Here is a 24,994-nt window from a genome sequence, read left to right on the forward strand (position 1 = left end):
CTCCATTATTTGGTCCTGCTGCGTCCACGTAAAGGGTGTTAATTTGCTTGTCCCATTTCTTCTGCAGGGATTCACCTCTTGCTTTCCTCCTCTCGGTGTTATATGCGGGATGCATATTCCGCGGAATGGGGTGCACGTTTATGCGTCTTCTCACATCGCGTGGGACCTCTTCCCTTTGGTCAATTGTATAGGGCAGATTAACATGGATTTTATCGAGCAGTTCTCTGCCGGGTTTTGTGAGTGCGAGCCGATTCAGTTGTGAGAACCATTGTGCTTCCCACATCTCTTTGAGGGTATTATGTACTCCTAGAGCCATGAGCTTTGCTGTTGGCGTGGAGTTTGGTAGCCCCAGTGCCGTCTTGTAGGCTTTCCTGATGAGTACCTCCAACTTTTCAATTTCCGACCTGGAGAGGTTAAGGAATGCCGTCCCGTACATTATCCGAGAGATCACGAAAGCTTGCACTAAGCGGATGGTGTCCCTTTCCTTCATGCCATGGTGTTTATTTCGGATACGATGTATCATGCGGAGGATTTGCTCGGTGGATGTTGTAAGCTTCTTCATAGTGGTGGTGTTCTGTCGCCCCTGCGGGATATACTGCCCTAGTATCTTGATCTCCGTGGGTTTCTGTACTGGGTGGTTCTCTATATACACCGAGATGTTCTGCGCTAGGGGTGTCCTCGGGTTCTACAGGATTAGCAACTCGGACTTTTCCGGCGCACACTGGAGACCTCTCTCCCTGGCGTACCGGTCCACCGTGTCGGCTGCTGCTTGAAGACGCTCCTCGATCTCGGCGTCACTCCCCGAGTTGCACCAGACAGTGATATCATCCGCATATAATGTGTGTTTGACGCCGGGGATTTCGGAAAGAAGGCCTGGTAGATCTTTCATAGCCAAACTGAACAAGAGGGGTGACAGTACCGCCCCTTGCGGAGTTCCCCTCGGGCCTAGAGTGATGGGATCTGATTTTATTCCACCGAAGTTTATAGTGGCTTGCCTGACTGATAAGAAGTTTTTGATATAGTTGTAGGTTCTTGCGCCACAGTTGGTATCGGCGAGGCTTTGCAGGATGTTTTTATGTAGAACGTTATCGAACGCTCCTTTCAAATCAAGTGCCAGGATGGCCCTTGTCTGTGACTTGGGAGGTGTCTCAAGGAGGTCTTTGTACAGGTGCAAGAGGGCGTCCTGTGTCGATAGGTGAGGGCGAAAGCCGAATTGAGTATTAGGTAGGAGGTTGTTTTCTTCTAAGTATCTACTCAGTCTCGTGTTGATGACCCTCTCTATGAGCTTCCCCAAACACGAGGTCAGCGATATCGGTCGTAGATTATCCAGTTTAAGGGGTTTGTTCGCCTTCGGAATGAACCGAACCTCGGCTGTCTTCCAGGATATTGGCAACGTTCCTGTAGCCCAATGCTGCTCGTTGAAGCATTCCACCAGCGCGGTGATGGTGTCATCGCTGAGGTTAAATAAGAGTTTCGCTGTTATTTGATCTGGACCTGGAGCTGCATTTTTTCTCATGGCCGCGATTTCTGCTTTGATTTCTTCTTTCGTGAGTGGGAGGTCCAGCTTGGGATTTGGCAGTCCAGGATACTCCGGCTGTTCCACGACTTGGTCCGTGCACAGATACCTGGTCTTGAGCTTTTCGATCAACTCTGTGTCCGTACCCGGGGTGGTGTGTACGATCTTCGTGAGCCTGTCTTTAGTGGCCGACTTGCTGCTGCTGGGGTCGATTAGGACACGTAGGAGCTTCCAAGTCTTTGACACACCTAGCTTCCCCTGAATACCATCGCAGAGCGACTGCCAGTTCTGTCTGGTTAAGGATATGGCATAGGATTCTGCCTTTTTGTTTATCTCCTCTATTTTTTTCTTGAGTTTGCGGTTAAGCCGTTGTCTGCGCCATCTCTTTGTCAATGAGTGCCTCGCTTCCCATAAATGTAGAAGGTGCGGATCGACCGCTGGGCAATCTTCTGTCGTGCAGACCTCTTTTGTAAAGGCTTTCAAAGAGTGCACCTCATCTTTAACCCATTCCTCTAGGTCGGTAATAGTATTTGCAGTAGATGCCTGGGCCTTTCTCCACCTGTCCCAGTTCGTAACTCTTGCGATACCTATTTTGCGCTTGCACGCGTTTGTGCTTATCTCCAGAGAGAGTATGAAGTGATCGCTTCCCAGGTGCTGTTCGGTATTCTTCCAAATGGCGTTTTGTATGTTCTTGGTGAACGTCAGGTCAGGACATGTATCTCTACTGACACTGTTTCCCAGCCTCGTAGGGTAAGTGGGATCGGTGAGGATCGATAACCCCTCTTGCGCCACTACTTCTTCTAGTTTTCTGCCTTTCGGTGTCGCCGCCGGGTAGCCCCATGAAGGGTGTGGTGCGTTGAAGTCGCCTCCAATCACGCAGGGGGCATGGCCCGCTAAGGTCAGAAATTTCTTTATGAGGGAACCCAATTTTGCGTTCCTGTCTTTTGGAGGGCTGTATACATTCAATACGTGCGTGCTTGCCGCTCCTCTCTGGAGAGGAAGAATAGTTATATAGCAGTGCGCAACATCCGGCTCGAAAGTGTCGTGCAATATGGCAGTGTATAATTTGTGCACTAACGTGGCAGTTAACTGGTCGTGCTGATAAGTCACATAGTCTTGGAGCTTCATAGGCATTAGGTGGGGTTCTTGAATTAGGATAGCTGCCGGTGGGTCAGATTCCTGAGATAGAAGGAGATTAAGAGCAGCCTGCTTTCTCCTGTATCCCCGGCAGTTCCACTGCCAGATCTTTACTCTAGGTTTGGCTGGCATGTTGAATCCGTATAGGATGGTTCGTCCACGTGCATTGTACGAGCGAATTTCGACTTATGCCTTTTATACGCAGGTTCCTTCCGAAGTCCAGAAATTGCCGTCTCCGTGTATCGTCGGTTGTTTGCAATCTGATTTCGAATGTCTTGGAATTGAGCGTTCACATAAATTGGAAAAGCTTGAAACTCCTCCTTGAAGGACCTCAGTTCTTGGATGATTTGTTGGTAGACCTCGCCTAAGGCAGGCTGGGAGCTAGGTACTGCCTGCTGTTTTTGGTTTTCAGGAGTCGGCTGAGCTACCGGCGTTATTGCGTTAGTAGTTGCTCAGCTTAAGCTCTTGGTTTTGGATTGTTAAAGCGGTCACTTGTTTTTTCAGACTTTCTATCTCGTTTTTGAGTGCTGCTAACTCCGGGTTATTCTGAGGGGAGGAGGAGGGAAGGGGAGGCCATTCTGCAAAGCTCACCTTCGAATCTGAAAGCTGGCCCGAGGACGTCACAACGTGTCACAATGTTACATCACAGCAAGTCGTCATACCACTACCGGCGAAGTGGCGCAGCGGTTAAGCGAGGCGCCACTTGATGCGATGCGCGCTTCATTTTTGCACAGAGTTCGCGTAATAATAATAATAATTGGTTTTTGGGGAAAGGAAATGGCGCAGTATCTGTCTCATATATCTTTGGACACCTGAACCGCGCCGTAAGGGAAGGGATAAAGGAGGGAGTGAAATAATAATAATAATAATAATAATAATAATAATAATAATAATAATAATAATAATAATAATAATAATAATAATAATAATAATAATAATAATAATAATTGGTTTTGGGTGGAAAGGAAATGGCGCAGTATCTGTCTCATATATCGTTGGACACCTGAACCGCGCCGTAAGGGAAGGGATAATGGAGAGAGTGAAAGAAGAAAGGAAGAGAGAGGTGCCGTAGTGGAGGGCTCCGGAATAATTTCGACCACCTGGGGATCTTTAACGTGCACTGACATCGCACAGCACACGGGCACCTTAGCGTTTTTCCTTCATAAAAACGCAGCCGCCGCGGTCGGGTTCGAACCCGGGAACTCTGTATCAGTACTAATGGCTAGCCAAAAAATTGTTTTGCATGCTTCTTGTAGGCGCAGCTGTACAAGAATGGTTGTGCTATGGAGTTAGGCTAAAAGCACGCCTGGATGGTGAATGACGTCCTAAAGCAATATACGTCAATCGCCATCGATAAGAGGAGACATCGGCTGCCTGAAAAACGAAACTGAAACTACAGAAGCTGTGTAACGAGCGGCGCTTCGAGGGATGAGTGTCAGGATTTCCGCCATCGTTGGCCTTTTCTTTGCTACGCGAAAATTCTGTTCTAAGATGACCGCTGCTTCATCGCCATTCCATTAGTGCTCCAAATTTGCGTTCGGAAGACAAGAACCAGACAAGAGCATAGTGTATAGTTCTTTTGACATAGTGGTTAGTTATTTTGACTGGAAAGAAGGCTCTGCAGTCCTTGTGGCAAAGAAAAAAAAATATCTCGAAGCACGAAAAATTCTTTTCCAAAGAGAGATAGACTCTTGCGCTTACAGTCAATACTTTTGCCAAGCTATAACTGGAAATCTATAACGAATGGTTGCCCGAAAATTTATATAGTAAATCTTTGACTGCCGTACAGTTCACCCAGGCATTTGGGAATTTTTCAGTTTTCTTCTTTTTCCATAAAATTTCGCGAACTTGGCACATGGTAAGTTTTTCCTAACTTTGGAGTTTATCTACAATACAGAATAAGCTGAAACCACAAATATTTAACGCTGAATTTTAAGCAAATATATCTACTAACTAGTACTAAATTCACTGACATAACTTTCACGGATAAGGAAATATTATTGCGCAAACTTCAGGAAAGAACAGAACCACAAGAATATTGGATGGAGATTTAAAAATAATCTGTGCTATACTTATACTCTGTCAAGATATGGTACATTATATGAACAGTCAGAAGCATCAAAAACACGTCACATAACATTGCTGTTGTAGTAGGTACAGCACCCCTATAGGGGACATTTTTTAAGCACAGTCCTACTTTTTCCAAATTTGGCTGTGAATAACTTGAAATACCTTGCAAAGAAATGCCTGGTAATTTTTAGAGAACATTTATAGTTACCGCATAGTGCATACAATTATTCTTTTCAGTTTATAAATTTTATTATTTTTCTAAACTTTTGGAAACTTGGCGCAGAGAAAGTTTCTCGGCTAGTTTTGGAGGTATAATGTCAGAAAAGAAATCAACAATAACCATAACTAGTGCACACTGCGTTCTATGAAAGCCTGCATAATAAACGGTATAAAATTCACTGACATGTATTTAGGAAACAATAAAAAAGCTGAGAAAAAAAGATTTCGCATGACGATAAAAAATTATTTTCAGGTATTGTTCATTTAATGAATATTAGTGAGCATTATAAGTACGCAACACAATTTTGCTGGCACAGAGAGCACACATAATGAAAAACTTCTACAATGCTCGGGACAATATGCAGATGCAAAAAAAAAGTTTTCCGCAACGTGTATGAAACGCCGGCCACTTTCTTTCAGAGGGCCAGTTAAGGGAAATAAATTTTAAGAGCGCATTATGCTAAACCACTTTGATTGGTGCTATAAGTTATGGCATCAACAAGGAGCCGATGCTTCAGTTGCCGTAATACATGTGCGGGCATTTTAGTTTCTGCTGCTCAAAACGAAGAACGCACATTGGTGGACAGGTTTGAAGATATGAACGACTTGTACAATGGCAGACGATGTGCTACCCAGCTCGCTATTTCACGAAACGTTGCTAGCTTGCCTGAGGGCTAGTCAGACGCAAGGGCGACCAGGGCACAGATCACAGGGAGCACCAGTCGATGATGATTACGATACCCTCAGGCTCAATGGCACATACCCACGGCGGGCCAGTGTGCATTGCTGTTGTTGTTGTTGTTAGCCTATCAAAAGATGGCACATACCCACACTGGGGGATCGGCCAAGATTCGGGTGGCTATTCACCTGAACGCAGTTAACAAAAAGGAAAAGCACGTGGGAGCGCAACACCGGTGAATTTTTCGTCATGAACAGAAAAGGGATGAGTGTTATGATTTTAAAATTTTAAGAATAATAATAAAGAGAGGGATTAATATTAATGATGTAGTCAAAATGTAATAATTGATAGAAAAGAAAAGGTTGGAACTCCTTATTGCACCTAATAAACTACTCTCTCAAACACGCTTGGATACCTTCTGAGTGGAAGCTGTCCAAGGTGATCCCTTTACTTAAAAATCAGGGTGGAGGCTATGAATTGGATAATATTAGGCCAATTTCTCTAACATCAAACGTGGTAAAGTTGATAGAAAGGTTGTTACTAATTCGGGTGTCAGCCATTGTGGACCGCAAAAGTATACTCAGCCCGTGCCAACTCGGTTTCCGGCCACGGTGTTCGATATGGAATGTACATGCTGATCTTGAGAGCAGAATTCTCCTTGCTCGTTGTCAACGCCTGGTCGCGGCTTTGGTTACGTTAGATGTCGCCAAAGCTTACGACAGTGTAGAACACTCCATCCTGATACATAGGCTACACTCTCTTCAATTTCCAGATTATATAGTTGCGTGGATATCTGCCTTTCTTCATAACAGGGAATTCTTTTGCGTCCATAATGGTGTTCATTCAGAGAGGTATAGACAAACGCGTGGTGTACCGCAAGGAGCTGTTCTTTCTCCTGTGCTCTTTAATATTCTGTTAAGCTCAATTCCTCTCCACCGCCATGTACGCACTTACGTCTATGCGGACGACATTGCGTTTTTTGCTGCTGCGCCGGATATACATTCTCTGTATGGTCTGTTGCAGTCATATTTGAATACACTTGAGCAATGGTTGAGCGCATTACACCTGAAGTTAAATGTTGGCAAGTGCGCTACTCTTGTTTTCCCTCTATTCACTCCTGTAGTGGTCTCTCTCACTTGCCAGTTAAAAATAATACCGCAGGTTCAATCCCTAAAATACCTAGGGGTCATTTATGACAACAAATTCACCTGGCGACCTCACATTGACCATGTCGCGGCGAAAGGGGCTCGTGCCGTGGGCATGTTACGGAGATTATGTCATCACCGGTACGGCATGCGCAGAGATGCGCTATTAATGATCTACATAATGTATGTCAGGCCAATTTTAGAATTTGGATCAGTGTTGTTTTCAGGCTCGGCTACATATAAACTTCACCCTCTCGTCCTTTTAGAGAGGGAAGCACTTCGCATGTGCCTCGGCCTTCCAAAATTTGTGGCTATCAATGTGCTGTACCTTGAAGCCCGCATTCCGTCTCTCTTATCACGACTTCAATTTTTAACTGTGCAAACTTACCTCAGGATCTATGAATCCCATTTCCACCGTTCCCAAAGCATTTTCTGTTCTCAGCCGACCTCTTTTTTTGGTGCCCCCTGGTCTCGTTTCAATTCCCCTCAGGTAGTGTTTGTGCAAAGATTACTTCAGCCTTTAGATGTAAACATTAATGATATCCTTCCTGCGCTTCGGAATGGGCCCACTATCCACATTGTTTTCGACGACATATTCCCAAAAAATGCAAAACTTTTGCCACCGAGTATTCTAAATGGTCTTCTAGAAGATCATCTAAGGACCCTACCTACAGATATAGCAATAGCCACTGATGCATCGCAATGCAATGAAAAAGCAGGTGTGGGAATATTTTGCTCCCATTTAGACTGGTCCTTTTCTCTGCGCCTTCCAGATTTCACCCCTATTTTTCAAGCAGAGTTTCTAGCAGTTGTACTTGCTCTACGCAAGCTAGACCCCTCTATTACAGCAGTTGCAGTAATTACTGATTCTTTATCTTTGTGTTCGCCCCTCGCTGCACAGGTTGACGGTCCCATTTTATCAACTTTCTTATCCCTACTTCCTCCGCATTTGAGCCTTGTTCATTTAGTATGGGTTCCCGGCCACAGCAGTGTGACAGTAAATGAGATTGCTGATAATCTCGCAAAGGCTTCCCTCAGCGGCCCCCTGTTGCCAATCATCCCGGCTACAGCCTACATTACAGCATCTAGATTTCGGCGACGTGCGTTTTTAAGCACGCAAGACACATCACTTTTAACATCGGCAGATTATGAGCACCTTAAATATTATTGGAACAGGAAAATTTGTTGCTCTCGGCAGCTTGAAGTATCACTGACGAGGCTGCGCTGCCGCATTCCCCCTCTAAATTTCTATTTACACAAGTCGGGTTTGGCGTTCTCTCCACTTTGTGCATTTTGCCGTGAGCCAGAATCTATTGAACATTTTTGGCTGTATTGTCGCCGATTCAACTCACTGAGAAAAAGGTTGCTGGAGGAGCCCTTGCAGCATCTTGGCCTTAGTTTGAGCAGCCCGCTCTTGCTATCATTTGGCGCCACCACTTTTGGGTTCAGCCACAGATCTGTTTGCACCGCTGTTCTCAATTTCCTGATAGAATCTCACCGACTGCCTTGCTAAGTGTGCACTGCGGATACAAACGAAAAGCGCGCGCACCACCCAGGCACTTCCTCAACGTCGTCTTCCCAGGGATTATAAGTTGCAATATTGTTTGCTGAGTTCACTGCATGACATAAAAATAAATCCTATTTGCGACATGAAGGTTTAAATTTGGCACCTTCAACTTCACTATGAGGTCGCTTGTGCATGAGGCGTTCGCAAAACTACCGCACAGATCAATTTCAAACATAAAATTTCAGAGCTCCGAAAGTTTTTCGATGCCGCCCAAAGAGGAAAGTTAATTATGCGGGCTTCAGAATTTCTTCATTCAAACACCGAGGGCGCCTGAATCAATATTCGGCTCCTATGAGTCACTCGACTTCTCTCACCTTTCAAACGCGACAACTTTCATCCTGATAGCACACAGCACTATTCCGTCAGCATTGTATTCAAATCGGTCGAAAACGGGAATCTGCACTCAGCCCGTGAGCATTTCATTCATACAATGAAGCTAAATATTTGGGCACGCCGCCGATATATCTAACGGCTTGGTCATGGCGAAAAGAATTATCTAGCCGAGGAACAGCCAGGTGAAACAAAGAAAACAAAGCACCACAGCGGTTGAATGCCTGACGTAAGGCGTGACGTCACGAATTCCCGCGCCATGACTGGGTTGGCCGCATTCGGCACTGCGGCGGTTTTTCTTCGTAATGTTATTGCGTTTTAAAACACAAACAAAAAAATAGCGGTGGTTTAGCTCTGCTATGCCTAGTATACGTAGCGAAAGCTGCCGCAACGAGCGAGGCTTCTCCCATGGCTTGCAACTGACGGCCGAGCGCATCGCCTCCCGTATTCATTCGACCCCACGCGCAGCAAGGCGCGTGGCTAGTTGTGGCGTCAACGCGCAGCGGGGGAGGGCCCAGAGGGCGAGGCGGCGGAGTCTGCGGCGGTCGTGGCCAACGTTGGTCGCGGTGGCGGCGGCGCAGATGTGACGTCACGTGCGGCGCACCTGTGGCGAAACTCGCGCTTGCGGAGTAGGAGCAGATGGCCAAGACTGGCGAAATCGCTGCGGCTAGCGTAGTGTAGCTTTCGCTACAAAAATCACCAGTAATGCGTTTATGCGAACAGCAGCGAAACGCTGATGCCATTTGGAGTGTCTCTGGGTCTGAGATCTCTCTCTAGAATGGCTGGGTCTGGGAAACTCTTACCGAAAGGGTTGTAGTAGCCGCGTGCAGGATCAACCAGTCATGAGGCAGGAGTGTAGGGTAGAAATGCGTCACGGTCGGTCATCCATGTATTTTAAACGGTCGTCCGGTGTAACTACCATAGGGGAAAAACGGACGAAAGGAGCGATTCGGATGACTTTCGTCAGACGCACCCATTTTAGCTGGGAAAACGCTCTTCCAGCTGAACATGGAAGAGATTCCAGCGGATTGGAAACGCAAATTTTCCAGCTGGAAGAAACAACTGTTCTAGCCGGACATGACTGCCTGCTCAGTAATCCAGCTAGAAATGCGTTTCTTTTTTAAACTGGGGGGCCGGGAAGAAACGAGAGGGGAGAGCGCAGACGACGCCATGATTTGACCAGGCAGCAAAAAGTATTCAGTGCAACTTTATTCTTCCTCCTCGGAGACATTTTTAAAAGCTTGCAAGGCGTTCCACATCAACTATAATCAGTCAACTATAAAATCTGCCAAATAGTCACTCGCAGTGAAGAAAATGTATGGCGAGTTGCCACGGGCACTTTATTGGAGCCAAGACATCGATACGAACACCTGATACCCGAGAGAAGGTAACCAATCAATTCGGCTTAATCTCACTCAGGAACTTAACAGGTTTACTGCTGCAGCGGTTTCGAGGTCCAAATTCCTGTGGGTCGTGGCCCACCGGTGGGCTACCCTTTTTTCTGTCGCTTTTATTGATACATTTTTCAATACTCAGGATTGGTACTAAAACTTTGTCGTAAACTCCTATGGAAATTTTCTTGTTTAAGCCACTACACCTTGGTCAGTGCCCCCCTCCCCCTCTGTGCGTATGGGACATGTTTTAAGAGGGAAAAGAAGATGAGGAGCGTTCATGCTGCGTGGGCCACCCTTAGACTTTCATGAGTGCGGCGTGACCCACGAGTGAGCCTACGGTAGAGTCAACTATTGGAACCGACAACAGGTGGCAACCGCAACCTGGCATATGTTCTTCGCAGGCTCTTTGAAAAGTCTGAGCTGTCCCATGGCTCCATAGCGCTACTAAGTATTCGTGCTACACAGCACGAATCAACGACGCGACCTACCGATACCCACGATGAGGAGAATGTGTTAAAAATCTAAGAAATGCCGAGTTTTAGCGGGGCGCTAGCAACTCTCAGCCTGACAACCGAGCGGTGTGGCGAAGTCTCATCAATGAAATATTCGCCTTCGCCAGCATCAGCGAAACGCGATCTCGCGTCGCCGCGGACAGAGCGCGCGGTCAGCGGAAAGTGGCCGGCACAACTCTCGGCCCGGGAGCGCGAGCCGGATGCCTACGTGATCCCAGCAGCGCATGATGAGGTGCCCGCACAGACTTCGCTTGCAAGCCCGGCGCGTAACACGCGCACCGATAAGTGCGCGCCGCCGAGACAATGAAGTGTGCGGCCGATTAGCAATCAGCCGTCGATTTGCTGCCCCACCAACGCGGCGCCGCACTATCGCTGACGGAACAATCACGCGCGCTTGACCGAGACCGTTAACGAGAAAACAAAGAGACGTCGTCGCCGCTGATTGTACCCACCTTTTTTTTCTTCTTTTCTCTTCCTCCTCTGGCGCGTACTCCGCAATCCGGTCAGGGTAGCAAGATAGAAGATACAACTTGGCCTGTCGCGTTCCCATTTGTGCGCGAAGTAAGCACCACAGGTGGTGAGAAAACTTCCGGTTCGTCTCGTCATTGAGAGCAGGCCTATAGGGCGTGCAGTACCATCATGGACAAAATTCTTCGAGACGCCGGAGCGCCGTTCCAAAGCTGCTTCTGGGACACTAGGCGGCGCGTGCGGGCGTCGAGTCTGTGCTGGACGATGACTAGGCGCATGCACGTCCTATTCGAGTCCGCTTGCCTTATTGGTCGCTCGTTTTGCGCGAAGCGCTGCTCGAGCCATGCGCCAGTCTTGCTCGGCGCGCACCCAGTTGACGGCGATAACAGCGCGCTTTCACGGGGTTCGCCGCCTTTATATCGCGTCTTTTATAGAAGTAGTTGAGCACGGTCTGTTTTTTCGAACTCCTACTTGGGATAGAGCCCTCGTTTCCGCAATTTGCCCGCTGAGATGAAAACCTCTTCTCGACGAAGAAACGCGGTCCGGATACTTCAACTGCGAATGTTAGCGTGCATCTAAACCCATTCGTATCTGCCGAGTTAAAGCGTAAATGAGAAAGCATCCTTAAGCAACATATTTATTGTCACGATACATAGAATTGAAAACAAGAAACAAACACGATTCAGGCATCACTGGCAAAGGGACAAATCCTAGTACTTGGAGAAATCATCAGCAGCAATAACGCTTGCCAAACAGTGTGGCATCGGTTCATGCACGGAATGAATGTTTCTGTCTGCGCGCAGCCTTTCCCATTCTCCTTTGATCGCTTCCCACAGCGAGTGTACGCTGGCATTTCCAAAAGAGCCTCATTGGGTTAGCTTTCATTAGGCTCCACACATTTTCAATGGGATTCATGTCGGCTCCGTTTGGAGGCCGTGGCAGCTGTCACGGGCGTCGAGAACAGTGCTCAGGCCTCTGGTGAGAATCAACGGACCGATCATCTGGCAGTCTTACATCGACATCACTGAGAACATGTTCCTGCCATACATCTTTGACTGACCATTCCAGGACGGATTCAACTTGGTTCAACATGATAGAAGTCGTGTGCGCACATCTCGAATAGTGAGTGCTATTCTCGGCGTTTCGTGGTGTGCGGCAGTTGCCATAGCCTCCAAAGGGAGCTGACATGAACCCCATTGAAAATCTAATGAGGTCCCTTTGGAAATGCCAGCACATGCACGCTGTGGAAAGCGATCAAAGGAGAACGGCAAAGGCTTAGCGCCAGCAGAAACCTACTCCGTTCCCTGTACGAACCTATGGCACGCCATTTGGCAAGCGCGGTCATGGTGATTACTGCTAATACTCGGAATTGTCCCTTTGTCAATGATGCCTGGATCGTGTTTGTATCGCGTTCTCAATTTTATGTTTCATGACAATAAATGTATTGCTTAAGGATTCTCTTTTACGCTTTGAGTCGGCAGATAACTACGAATGGGTTGAGATGCACGCTAACACTCAGAGTTGAAGCATATGGACAGAGTTTCTTTATCGAGAAGAGGTTTTCATCTCAGCGGGCAGTTTGCGGAAACGAGGGCTCTATCCCAAGCAAGAGTTAGAAATTATTAGCAAAAAAAAAAAAAAACAGATCGTGCTAAACTACTTTTCTAAAAGACGTAAAATGAAGCCAGCAGACCCCATGAATGCGCGCTAATATCGCTGTGAACTGGCTGTGCGCCGAGCACGACGAGCGCATGGCTCGAGTAGCGCGAGCAGTGATAAGAGACCACCCGCGCCCCGCACGGCATCGCCTAGTGTCGCAGAGGAAGCTTGTGTCACTTGTTTCTGGCGAAGCCTCATCGTACTTCTGTCTATCCTTTGTAGTTTTAAAGAATGCCACACCGGTACATCAGAATGCTCCAGCAAGCCAAACTGCTCGCTTTTCTGTGCTTAACTTCAAATGCACTGGAGGGCTTCAAAGACAAGTTAGATGTAGACATATACTGGAATGAATGGCCACAGTGATATCAACCTAACGAAAAAAGTACATGCTAAAGTGCCCCAGGGATGTTCATAACATCATTAAACAGGCCTGGGAAACACTAAAAAGGCTGCTTGCTTGCAAAGTAAGTCGCAATAACTAGGGCATACTGCTGACGGCCAAGCCCAATGTGAGTATTAAGAAATTGAGCACAGATTCGCAGTCCCGTTGAACATGCAGGGACGCTCAACAATGATCATGCCTGGCAGGAAAGCTATGCCACCAGCAGATGCTGGTAAAGTGCCACGGACGCACTGGTTAGTTCCGTAACAATGTGATCATGCAAATGTTATGTCATAGGCTAGGCTTGGCTTGATCAATGGGTAACATGAAAAAAAAAAAGCAATCAAAGGTACAGTTTATAACTGCTAATCCCCACCAGTCATGAATATCTGCGAGAAGCACACACTCAGCTCCTAAATTGTTCCATTTAACAATAACGAGCTCGTTCATCTGCAAAACTATTAACACCATTCATAAAGAGCAGGCCGGTACTGTGAACAGGGCATGTTTTTACATTTGGGCAAGCTTGGTAAAAAGTTCGAAATTTTCCAAGGTATGATGCAAGCGTAGTCATGATAAATTCAAAGCTTTCACTGATGTCCAAATAAGACTTGCCTAGAGCCCATTCCTGTTCCTGTTTATCCAGCATTGCCACAGACATAGCACTGCATCCAATAATTGATAAAGATGCTGTGTGTTCTAACGGCTCACTCATCCAGAGCTGATGTGTGATAACGCTGACTTTCCATACCTCCTCTGTCTGATAAGGTTTCAGCAATTTCTATTGTTCTCAGCGCTTAAGACAATAATATGGGTTCGTGACAACTTTATTCAAAGTCTCTGCAGGCTTCACTATAACGCTTTTTTCATTTGGGGATTTGACAAAGAAGGAAAATGAACATTATATTACAAAAATAGGCACTATAAAACAGGAGATGGGAACACAAATACTGCTCTTGTTCCAAAACAAATACGTACACAAACTAACTTCCAGATCAAGCTTTAGATCACAGGCAAAAAAAAAAATAAAAACATCAAAATGCGTCATAGCTAAGCTATTTTCAAGCAAACGTCGAGCTATTCTGCGTAACCGACACTTGACCGAGCAATCTTAGCACAAATGAGGAAAGTGGCAAGAATGCAGCAAAGCAAAATGCACACTTGGACACAACCTCAGAAACAACATGGCAACTGTCTCAGTTGCGACTGCTCAACAGCCTTAATTTGCATAAATTAGAAAGGAACGACAAAGCAAATGAAGGTGCCTGAAGCAAGAACCTTCAACACAAGCTCGCTGGCAAGCATTTTCCTGCAGCATTCAGCATCGAAGCTTAGAGAAGTAATCGTGGGAATGACAACTGGTTAAGTCTAACATGACCTATTGTGGGCATCCCTTGGCGACTAACGGTACCAGAGACATCCACAAACAAACTTTGTGCACTTCTGCCTTTGGCACACACCAAGCCTAACCAACCTGCCGAACGCTCGCTGACTGCACTTCAAGTGCCGCTCACTACAGCCAAAAAGTTTAAAGCACTCAGTGAGCTCTAAGATATGCAGATATGCACACACTGGCCACAACCTTTTGAAAATATCCTCTTCAGCTGCTAAACGAGGCAAGCATCAGGCATGAACACAGTAACATCTGGGAAACTTGATGTTAGAGGAAGTGACTAAGCCTTTGTAGCTGACATGGCAGACACCTGGTAGTGCAAGTAAGGACACAGACACAGAGCAGCAGCTGACAAGTTGAAGTAACGAAAATCAATATATGGAGCGCTCGTCCTGTTGTGTTGGTTGTAACTAAGCTAATTAGTGCACTACTGCGATAGAGTTGGGTTAAACACTGACAAGACACTTAAACGGCAGAGTGGGCACAGTACACAGCTGATCAGTCTTACGCCAAGCCTCCTTTGTTTCCTGTTGTTCAGTTAACTCTATAAGAGACTTCGTTCTGTTTCCTGCATCCTGGGCAATGCTAAACTATTAGTTTTTCTTTGCTTCCCTGCTAAGGCAATCACAAATTCAGTTTTTGTGACACACACATCTTTTGCCAACTGCAGTTTTACAAAAGGTCCACAAATGAAGACTGCTTTGAATAGCCGTGCACCGCTTCCTTGCAAAAAGACGTCATGCTCATACCATGGTGCCTGGCATGCAATCACTACCAGTTGCTTTCACTCTAGAGAAACTAAAAAATCCACAAATATAATTTGGTGGACAAGGTTTAATTGCCTCATAGCTAATGACGGCATTCTCGTTCATTATTAAGCCAGATAGACAAATACAGCTGCGAGAGGGCAGGGTGGGAGGGCGTGATGTTTTAATGCCATGGCAGGATTATTTTTTTGCTAGACAAAGATATAGTACACAGACACTGTTACATGATGCCTAGAAGAATGGCTGCACCTTTGTATCTAGGTACAAAGCAATGCTGCAGTAAAAAAAAAAAGGATAGTGCTAAAGCTTTATTATTCTATGTTACAAGTCTGCGTGCATTTTGTTTCTTCTGTACAAAAACCGATAGCACGGAGAAAATGATGGCACTTGACAGACCTCTCCATCTCTAAAGACTGACACTATGTACAGGCACGAGGGGAATCAAAATCTAATATATACATGCAGGTGTGACCTTTCAAAGAAAACAGCACTGCTTAGGCAACTAAAGAAAAGGCATGTTGTACTCAGCACTTCTGCTGGAAACGAAGTGCATGGGAAATATTTAACAAAATCAAATTGTACTTTTTTAAGAAACTTTAAAATGGGGAGGAGGTGTGCAAATGCTTTGCATCTAAGAAATTGTAAGAACAAAAAAAAGCTTGAACTAACTGTGGAATTAAATAAGCATTGCTGGCCATGTCCACTGCTGTGCTGGAACTTGAAAGTAAAGAACAGTGCTCAGTGCAGGCAGATTCAAAGCACTACAGCTACACCTCAAAGGCTAAGTAAGGTTCATCATTTGAAGAATAAATATAAAAACAGGAAGTAAATCATAATTTCCCCAACAGGTTTACTGTCCTATGGCTCAGAAAACTAATTCAACACAGATAAAGGTATCACACGTTCAATGCGTCATTGGCCGGACAAGGAAAACCTCCAAACCTACAATGCTGAGCTCTCAACCCATTTGAAACAGCTCCAGTTATGACGGGCATGCAATGCACCAATGAACCCCAGATGGCACAGGAAAACGAGCAGTGGGACAAATATTTTGCCAATGCAGACTCCTGCCAAAATTCATTGCACACAAAAGTGAAAATCAACTTGCGAACATAGTTATGTAAAGCACCCGTTCTATGAATGGCTAAACCGTCTAAGGACTTTACTTGCAGGTACAGGGTTGTGCCAACAAACACTCATACACAGTGCGCAGCACCCATTTTCGCTGCCAGCGACATTTCTAAGCTTTCATGCTTCAATATCAGAAGGTGCAACACTAAGACAAGCATATCAGATCTCTGCCATGCAAAAGCAGATTCCTTCAATTCCTACCTTAGCTCAACGAGCCTGACGGGAATTAAAGTGAACTTGGGAAGAGTTTCCGGCACAAACTGAAATATGGCAGATGGGGGTGCGCTTTGTGGCACTCGTCCCCCATTGTTCGGTCAAGATTCTTCATATTGACCAGCATCTAGCAAACAAACATCAGAACAGGTTAAGTCCTCAACATATGAACACACGCTTTCTACTTCCCAACAGTGGCAGTGGCCCCAGTAGGGAGGTGAATCCCGCTCAAATCTGCATGCCGATTGCCCATTCACAAAGGGCAGACAAGAAAATGAAACAAAGCATTCTGCAAAGCAGCACAATGCATTCATATTGCGGGAAACATGCCAACTTGCATGATGTGCCAACACAGCACTGACCAAGTTCATAAGTCTTGATGCTGCCTGCTAAAATCTGCCGTGAAAACGAGTCACATCGACACTTTGCATGCACGAAAACTTGCCCCGTAGCTGTGAGAAGTTACAGAAGTGCAGAAAAAAAAAGGAGGGGAGGGAGAAGGCAAATGATTAGAAGTTGGAACAACCTAGTGAGAACTAAGTAAGAAGTTTGTACTTACAAGGGAAGGCAAGCCAATCTCTGCACATTGGAGGGGGGCTTAAAAGCAAGCGACAGTGTGTGCGTCAAAAACTGTATACACGCGCGCGCACATACACACAAACAAATGCACACACACACACACACCACTGAAACACACTGAAGCTGCCTATGGACCCGTGGAAAGCACGTCCTTTGACGGTGTGTCTCCGCTGTGCAGTGTCACAACCAGAAAGAACAATGACTCGGGCCGACATCTCGCAATGGCTCTTTGGCGCCCGACAGTGGTGATGCAGGCAGCCTAAGCCGGTTACAAGAGCTCCAGCCTCCTCATGGAGTCTCAGCCGTGGCCGTGAAGTAGGACAAGGTTGGGTAGAAGCCCATGAGAATGGCCAGCACAAGGATGCACAGCGGGATTATTGAGCAGGCCGACGTCTGCAAGAAAAAAAGAATTCAGACTGAAAGCCTTTGCTCTGCTTGTTCCACGCAAAGCTAGAACTTCCCCCGTCTGTTCAACGCAAGGCTAGAACTTCCCCCGTCTGTTAAACGCAAGGCTAGAACTTCCCCCGTCTGTTCAACGCAAGGCTAGAACTTCCCCCGTCTGTTCAACGCAAGGCTAGAACTTCCCCCGTCTGTTCAACGCAAGGCTAGAACTTCCCCCGCCTGTTCCACGCAAGGCTAGAACTTCCCCCGCCTGTTCCACGCAAGGCTAGAACTTCCCCCGCCTGTTCCACGCAAGGCTAGAACTTCCCCCACCTGTTCCACGCAAGCCTAGAACTTCCCCCGCCTGTTCCACGCAAGGCTAGAACTTCCCCCGCCTGTTCCACGCAAGGCTAGAACTTCCCCCGCCTGTTCCACGCAAGGCTAGAACTTCCCCCGCCTGTTCCACGCAAGTCTAGAACTTCCCCCGCCTGTTCCACGCAAGTCTAGAACTTCCCCCGTCTGTACCACGCAAGGCTAGAACTTCCCCCGTCTGTTCCACGCAAGGCTAGAACTTCCCCCGTCTGTTCCACGCAAGGCTAGAACTTCCCCCGTCTGTTCCACGCAAGGCTAGAACTTCCCCCGTCTGTTCCACGCAAGGCTAGAACTTCCCCCGTCTGTCCCGCGCAAGGCTAGAACTTCCCCCGTCTGTTCCACGCAAGGCTAGAACTTCCCCCGCCTGTTCCACGCAAGGCTAGAACTTCCCCCGCCTGTTCCACGCAAGGCTAGAACTTCCCCCGTCTGTTCCATGCAAGGCTAGAACTTCACCCATCTGTTCCACGCAAGGCTAGAACTTCCCCCGCCTGTTCCACGCAAGGCTAGAACTTCCCCCACCTGTTCCACGCAAGCCTAGAACTTCCCCCGCCTGTTCCACGCAAGGCTAGAACTTCCCCCGCCTGTTCCACGCAAGGCTAGAACTTCCCCCGCCTGTTCCACGCAAGGCTAGAACTTCCCCCGCCTGTTCCACGCAAGTCTAGAACTTCCCCCGCCTGTTCCACGCAAGTCTAGAACTTCCCCCGTCTGTTCCACGCAAGGCTAGAACTTCCCCCGTCTGTTCCACGCAAGGCTAGAACTTCCCCCGTCTGTTCCACGCAAGGCTAGAACTTCCCCCGTCTGTTCCACGCAAGGCTAGAACTTCCCCCGTCTGTTCCGCGCAAGGCTAGAACTTCCCCCGTCTGTTCCACGCAAGGCTAGAACTTCCCCCGCCTGTTCCACGCAAGGCTAGAACTTCCCCCGCCTGTTCCACGCAAGGCTAGAACTTCCCCCGTCTGTTCCATGCAAGGCTAGAACTTCACCCATCTGTTCCACGCAAGGCTAGAACTTCCCTCGTCTGTTCCACGCAAGGCTAAAACTTCCCTACCATGGCTTTCAAAAAAGCAGGGTTAAAAACAAAAACATTATGTAATAGAGTGTCAATATTAATAACAATCTGCTTCTGGTTTGGCTTCGGTAAACTGCATGTTCTGCCCCGTTTGTACATAAGTTCCAGTTGGATGCCTCATGCACCACCAGCACACTGACCGTCTTGGACTGGTAGAGCAGCAGCTGGCGCTCATCACTGACAGCCTTGAGCTCTTGCTGGAGCTGTGCTTTCTCCAGGGCACAGACTGAGTACTTCTCTTTCAGCAGGGCCAGCTCCTCAGCTGACTCCTGAAGCTGCAGGGAGAAAAGGGGAAAGAAATGTGAACCAATTGGGAAAACCTAAGCACGCGTTCCACTGACAGGTGCCCAAATGTTTTGAAGGTGTGGATGCTTGCCAGATCATAGTAACTGTCTTCGGTCATGATACTGACAGTACAACTGAGCAGTTAAAAAGAAACAAAACCTAAAACAGAAATGTACTACACCTATGTGCAATGCAGTTGCACAGACACTGCTTCAGCCTATGTGAGCAAGTTGCATCATACACTGGGGTATACAGGAACTATAACAATAGAAGTGAGAAATTTTACTGCATGGTGGCAACAGTCAAAGCGTACGGTGTCAACTGCTCTTGGCACTGATGCTCTAAATAACAGCATATAGAATGTGTCCCACGTTTGTCTTTTTTCAAATTCAGAATTTTTTTCAGTTTCATAAACAGGCACTAGCCCTTCATTGTACCTTCCTCATCAGAGTCAAAGAATAACTGCAGTCTTTAAATTCTATGAAGCATGAAAGCATATAACTGCTATCATGTATAAATGCCCACAAAAAATTCTGCAACGCAGAATCCACTTGGAAGCTGAAGCTTCAGTGGGAGGGGATGCTCTCCAGCGAGGACCCGGCCATCCAGCGCGGATTGGTGCGGAGAGCCTACCTGGCGGCATACCTCAGTGGAGCCCTGGACCAGGGGCCCCAACCCTGTTAAGACGGGCTGCAATAACTCATCGGAAGATGAAGACAGCCCGCGACCACTAATAACACATTTTAATATCAAATATAAATAAAGTTCTTCCCCCTCCTCCTCTTGTGGTCTGTATGCAGCACTAAACTTGAGGCATGCCCAAAAAAGGCCACATGTGCAATTGCTCAATCAACCGATTTCACTACACTTCTGCATTTGCGCAGCTTGTGTGGTGGCCATGATGCCTGCACTTCCTGCTGATTTACCATTGCTCTTTAAGCTCAGGAACGCCTTGAGACAAGTACCAAATCTAGCCGCATTGTGGAGTAATTTTGCCTGAGGGTGTTTCTCCCAATCCACTCACTGCATAGCATTTCAAGAGATTATACAGTAGAATCTCGGTGATACGAATCTCACGGGGTCGCGAAAAAATTCGTATCATCCGAAATTTTGTATCATCCAAATGAACAAAATTCGTACGCAGAAGTATGAAAAATACATTCATGCAGGTCTGTTCACGGCTGACGGGATTTATTGACTGCTGTGCGGCCACAGCTCACTACTCGCGGAGCGTACTGCGCGATCAGCGATCGAGACTTTGGCGACGTACGGGCCACGTGCAGTGCACCACTGCTCACTGCGCACGGTGCATACGACGCGATTAGCGACTTTGGATGATGTACGGGCACCGCTCACTGCATACGGTGCGCACGGCGCAATTAGCGATCTGCGACTTTGGCGATGTGTGGGCCGTGCACCGCCGCTCACTGCGCATGGTGCGTACCGCGAGATTAGCGACTGCGACATCGGCGCTTTGTGCGGGCAGCGCTTAGTGCTCGAGGATGCGGTCGCGGCTCGTGCATTCGTATCATCCATAGAGGCGAGGGAGAGAGTTTGGAACATCCGAAATTCTGCACATCGTACACAGTGCACTCTGGCCGGGGAATTTTGCGAATTCGTATCATCGCGAAATTCGCATCAACTGGGTTCGTATTACCGTGATTCTACTATATAATGTTACAGATCTTACTACTACTCTCAGCAGAATTACTACTCTGGCAATGGGGACAAGAGGAAACAGCACTGGACTAATTCCATACCCGAGATCTCATGTTTTGTTAGGAATCTATCCACACTTCCAAATAAACTCATTTCATCAAAAAACAATGTGCACTTCACAAATATACACTGTCAAGCATAGCTGTGTGCATTGCTGTGCCTTTCTGCATGACCTCCTCCTCAAAGCATAGCTGCTATGTAGCACACCCTTAGGACTATAACCAGCAGTATCCTACACAGCAGTAGGTGAAACATTTGGCGAAATCAGTTTATTCCTGCATGCTTGTTGTCGCTATAGTTGGATACAACTTATGTCTGCAGTGAAGCTCCGACCACATTTAGGACCGGCGCACAGAATTCCTCCACGACAAAAAAGTAGTCCGTCGTTAAAACTTGTCGCCTAAACAAAAAACTAATCATGAGCAAAAGTTAAAGAGGTCTAGAATTTTGATATCTGACTTGTTCAATAAAGTCTAACATTAAAAAGCTGGTTTCGTTTACGTGACTGGCTAGTGGAGTAATATAGTACGCCGCGGATCGTGGCCCAGTGTGAACAACTGCTGTTTTGCTGTTTTTTTAAGTTGTATCCTACTATACAAAGAAATTCAACTTTCTTTGTTACTTTTGTGCTCCATGAATTGCTGCAGCAAGTTGTAACTAAAAGAGAAGACAGGATTGGAAGGCTCCCTTAACGTAGATCTTAGAAAAGTTTTCGGTTAAGAAAAAAAACACCGAACTGTTCCCCAACCACTAGGACAAATGCAGCTCGTTGTGTTAGCAGGAAGAGGTGTAGGAATCATGTGTCTGTAGAGGGCAGCACATGTCGCTTTGTGCAATGCAAAGAATGACTGACATCAGCGCTGTACTTCTCTTGAAGCCCAACACCTGGATCTCTCCACAACTCACTGTATCTAGTTGGGTAATTTGTGCACTTTTTCCTTTAAATTAAGGCTTCGAAAAGAGGGTGTACAAATTACGAGGAGGGTTCGTGAACACGTCCTAAAAATCTCTACAAATGTCATAACGAGCAATATATAGCCAATGATAAATTTAACCTCTGTGTTGTTACTTGGCTGAGGAAGCTACAGTTGAAAGGCTTTCTAGTTTGATTCCAGTGGCTGCCATCTCACGTTGAAGTCTCTGGTAGCATGGCGGCAGACCTTCCGGCTGGCTCAAGAAGCCAGTCTTATCCATCTTTAGCGGCTGTCCCAAAGAAGGAGAACTTCGCTAGGCAGCTAGTGGTGCAACACTTTCTTGAACTTCGGCCAATTTTGCACCTACCTTGCGTTACACAAGGCTTATCGCACGACAGAGCCACGCTTTTGTATCGAGTGTGCAAGAACTCTGCATATACGCCGGTATGGTTGCACAAGTTTCACTGCACCACCTCACTTATGTGAGTACACTGTTATGTGGGTGATGTGACCCAATTCGTTCTAGCGTGCCCGTGTTTTTGTGCCGAGCATGGGACACTCCTGGAAAGCCTGAGGAGACTGAACGTTCCCATGGACGACGTCTCGCGTATCGTGTACCCCGAGGGCTCCCGAACCGAGTGACGATTAGTTTCACAATCACTGCTGAAGTTTTTAGGGGACACTCGTCTTGTAGGTCAGTGGTACGGACGCAATATCTTAAATCAGTGACTCAGGCGGAGAAATTGCCAACAGGCCTCTGTAAGGCTAATCCTGCCTGTATATTTACAACACCACCACCACCATATATTGACACCTGTGCGTCGACCCTCCAGCTCGCACCCCTTGCTGGCTAAAAAAGTTTTTTTAGCCAGCAAGGGGAGAGAGTAAAAGCAAGTAAACATTTTTTTTTATACGAACGGGTAATAAATTAGGCATGTGCAAATTACGCATATAAATACGGTATATGTACCTCGCAGGCCACAATTTCGAATCCCTTTAAGCACATCATCTTTGACAGCTCAAAGGAACAACCTTTATGGCACCAATCACCGAGTGTTGATGCAAAGTTGGCTTCAGTTTCATCGAATTTATCCCACGAAGCCTGTGCAAAGTACTCTCAAGCGTAGAAGCTCACTCTGCCCAATTCAACTAGTAAAGAAAAGCTCAGTGTTCACCACCAACGGATTTCCTTACCGAGCTTCCTGCCTCTAACCTTGGCTACTCAGTGTAACATTTATCCACAAGCTTCCACACAATCCAATGTAAATTTTAAAATGATTAGGCTATATTTTCGCTGCAGCTCAGCTCACCTGGTGCCTTGTAGTCTGGGCCTCATTGTGCAATTTCTGCAACTGCTCCGGCCAGTCACCCCGGTCACCTGGTACAGAGGGAGGCGACGAGTGCACGCTAAATGCACTACAGCTCTCCCGCAGACGGTCGCACTCGGCAAGAAGCTTGGCATTTTCATCCCGTTGCCTGAAATTGATGAACAAATTTGCAGAAAAGATCAGGTTCCATAACATGTCTCGTTCTCAGAACATCAACTTAGAATTCCTGTTGGATTCAGCAGTGAGCTCACAGAGCAATCAGTATCTGAACCTTATAACAGCCACAATTGAGATAACTGCTCTTACTGGAACAATTTCTAAAGAGAAAGACAGAGCTCATGATGCTTAACACTAAGATCCAATAGGGGGGGGATTTTAAAAATTTCAGACTTTTGTAAGGAAGAGCATGACAGGAGTGTACACAAAAAAATCCAACCTTCCCCGCTGAACACAAATTCTGCAGAGTACTCATATATATGTCGCGACTCGACACTATTTTCAAGGTTTGAATTATATTTCTTAGACTCGATCCTGCCACAATAAGTAGTATGTAAACATAATACACTTTGGGCATTTTAAAGTGCTTATGCTAGCAAAAAAGGCATAACGAAAATTGACACTCGCGACAGGCACACGAAATCAAGAGTTGGACGAAAATGCGTCTGGTCAGGGTGAATCATAAAACGTGACAGCGCAGACACCGACCATAACATAGAAAAGAACAACAGGCACACCAGAACCAACTTAAAATGGAAAGCCATCCATAAAGGGGGGAGCCTGGCCTAGAAAAAAATTTATTAATGTAAACACAATTATGAAATCTTCAGGGAATGTGTAGTTTTGCAAGCCAATTATAAATACGTCATTTCATTTCATTTAAATCAATTCCTTGAGTACTTATGTAATTGTTATGCAAGTTTTTCATGAAGAGCTTTCAAGGAAATTTTCTGCCAGAAACTTGCTGAAATGTATGCTATGGGTTCTTTTGACGTAAATGAATGCAATATAAAGGTATAATTGTCTTCATGCCTATCGTACAACTTGAGTAATTGTGTTTTGAAGTTGTCACTTCAGAAATGCGAAGGAAAGTATGTATTCCTATTTCTGTAGTAGCAGCTTCAATACCATATAACTCAATTTTCAAGATAGACAGGATGATAAGTTTACTATTACTACATTCCTTAATGTCATGACATACATTTCAGCAAGTTTCCAGCAGAAAATTTTCTTGAAAGCTCTTCACGAAAAACTTGCACAACAATTGCATAAGTGCTCACGGAACTGTTTTATACGGAATTAAATGACATTTAGAACTGTCACGCAAAAATAGGTATCCCCTGAAGGTTTCGCAGTTGTGACTGCATTACTATTAAAATTTAATTTTCACCCTTACACAGAACAAAATGTGCTTATTTTGCATGCTATTCTTGAGCTCCTTCTAAATAAGATTGTGCAGATACCAGTGGATTTTTTGCATCCACATTTGCGGAAACTGTGCCTTGTATAGGTGCTGCACCTGAAGGCGATATACAGTAGCCGACGGGTAATTCGGACTCCAATAATTCAGACTTGTAGGATATTTCGGACCACGATGAGGCATCAGTCACCCCATAGAAGCGCATACATATTCGCGACGGATATTTCGGACTTCAAAAGTCGGACTAATTTCAGTCGCCTGTGGGCCAAAATCGCCCATCTTATCGGCTTTTCACCGGCGCAAAAGGCGCCATCTTGGATTGAGGTGGATTTATGCTGCAGTTGGCTTGGC

The 24,994-nt window shown here is 46.4% G+C and overlaps 1 protein-coding gene and 1 long non-coding RNA gene across 7 annotated transcripts in view; one reads left to right on the forward strand and one right to left on the reverse strand.

Annotated features, from left to right (window-relative positions):
- The window catches only part of LOC144098613 (uncharacterized), a 74,235-nt gene extending 54,191 nt beyond the window's left edge, over positions 1–20,044 (forward strand). The window contains exon 2 of the long non-coding RNA XR_013307210.1: positions 19,810–20,044. This is a non-coding gene — a long non-coding RNA (uncharacterized LOC144098613). The remainder of the gene's footprint in view (positions 1–19,809) is intronic.
- LOC144098612 (uncharacterized) overlaps positions 13,888–24,994 on the reverse strand; it is a 45,597-nt gene continuing 34,490 nt past the window's right edge. For 4 of the 6 annotated variants that reach the window (XM_077631394.1, XM_077631392.1, XM_077631395.1 and 1 more), the window contains 3 exons: positions 23,209–23,374; positions 19,121–19,255; positions 13,888–17,554 (listed from right to left, as the gene is read on the reverse strand). In XM_077631394.1, the coding sequence (XP_077487520.1) occupies positions 17,450–17,554; positions 19,121–19,255; positions 23,209–23,374 (406 nt within the window). In that variant the 3' untranslated portion in view covers positions 13,888–17,449. The remainder of the gene's footprint in view (positions 17,555–19,120; positions 19,256–23,208; positions 23,375–24,994) is intronic. The other 2 variants (XR_013307208.1, XR_013307209.1) reach the window with 1 other exon arrangement.

This window comes from Amblyomma americanum, chromosome 7 (assembly GCF_052857255.1).
Source record: "Amblyomma americanum isolate KBUSLIRL-KWMA chromosome 7, ASM5285725v1, whole genome shotgun sequence".
In the NCBI taxonomy this organism is placed as follows: Eukaryota; Metazoa; Arthropoda; class Arachnida; order Ixodida; family Ixodidae; genus Amblyomma; species Amblyomma americanum.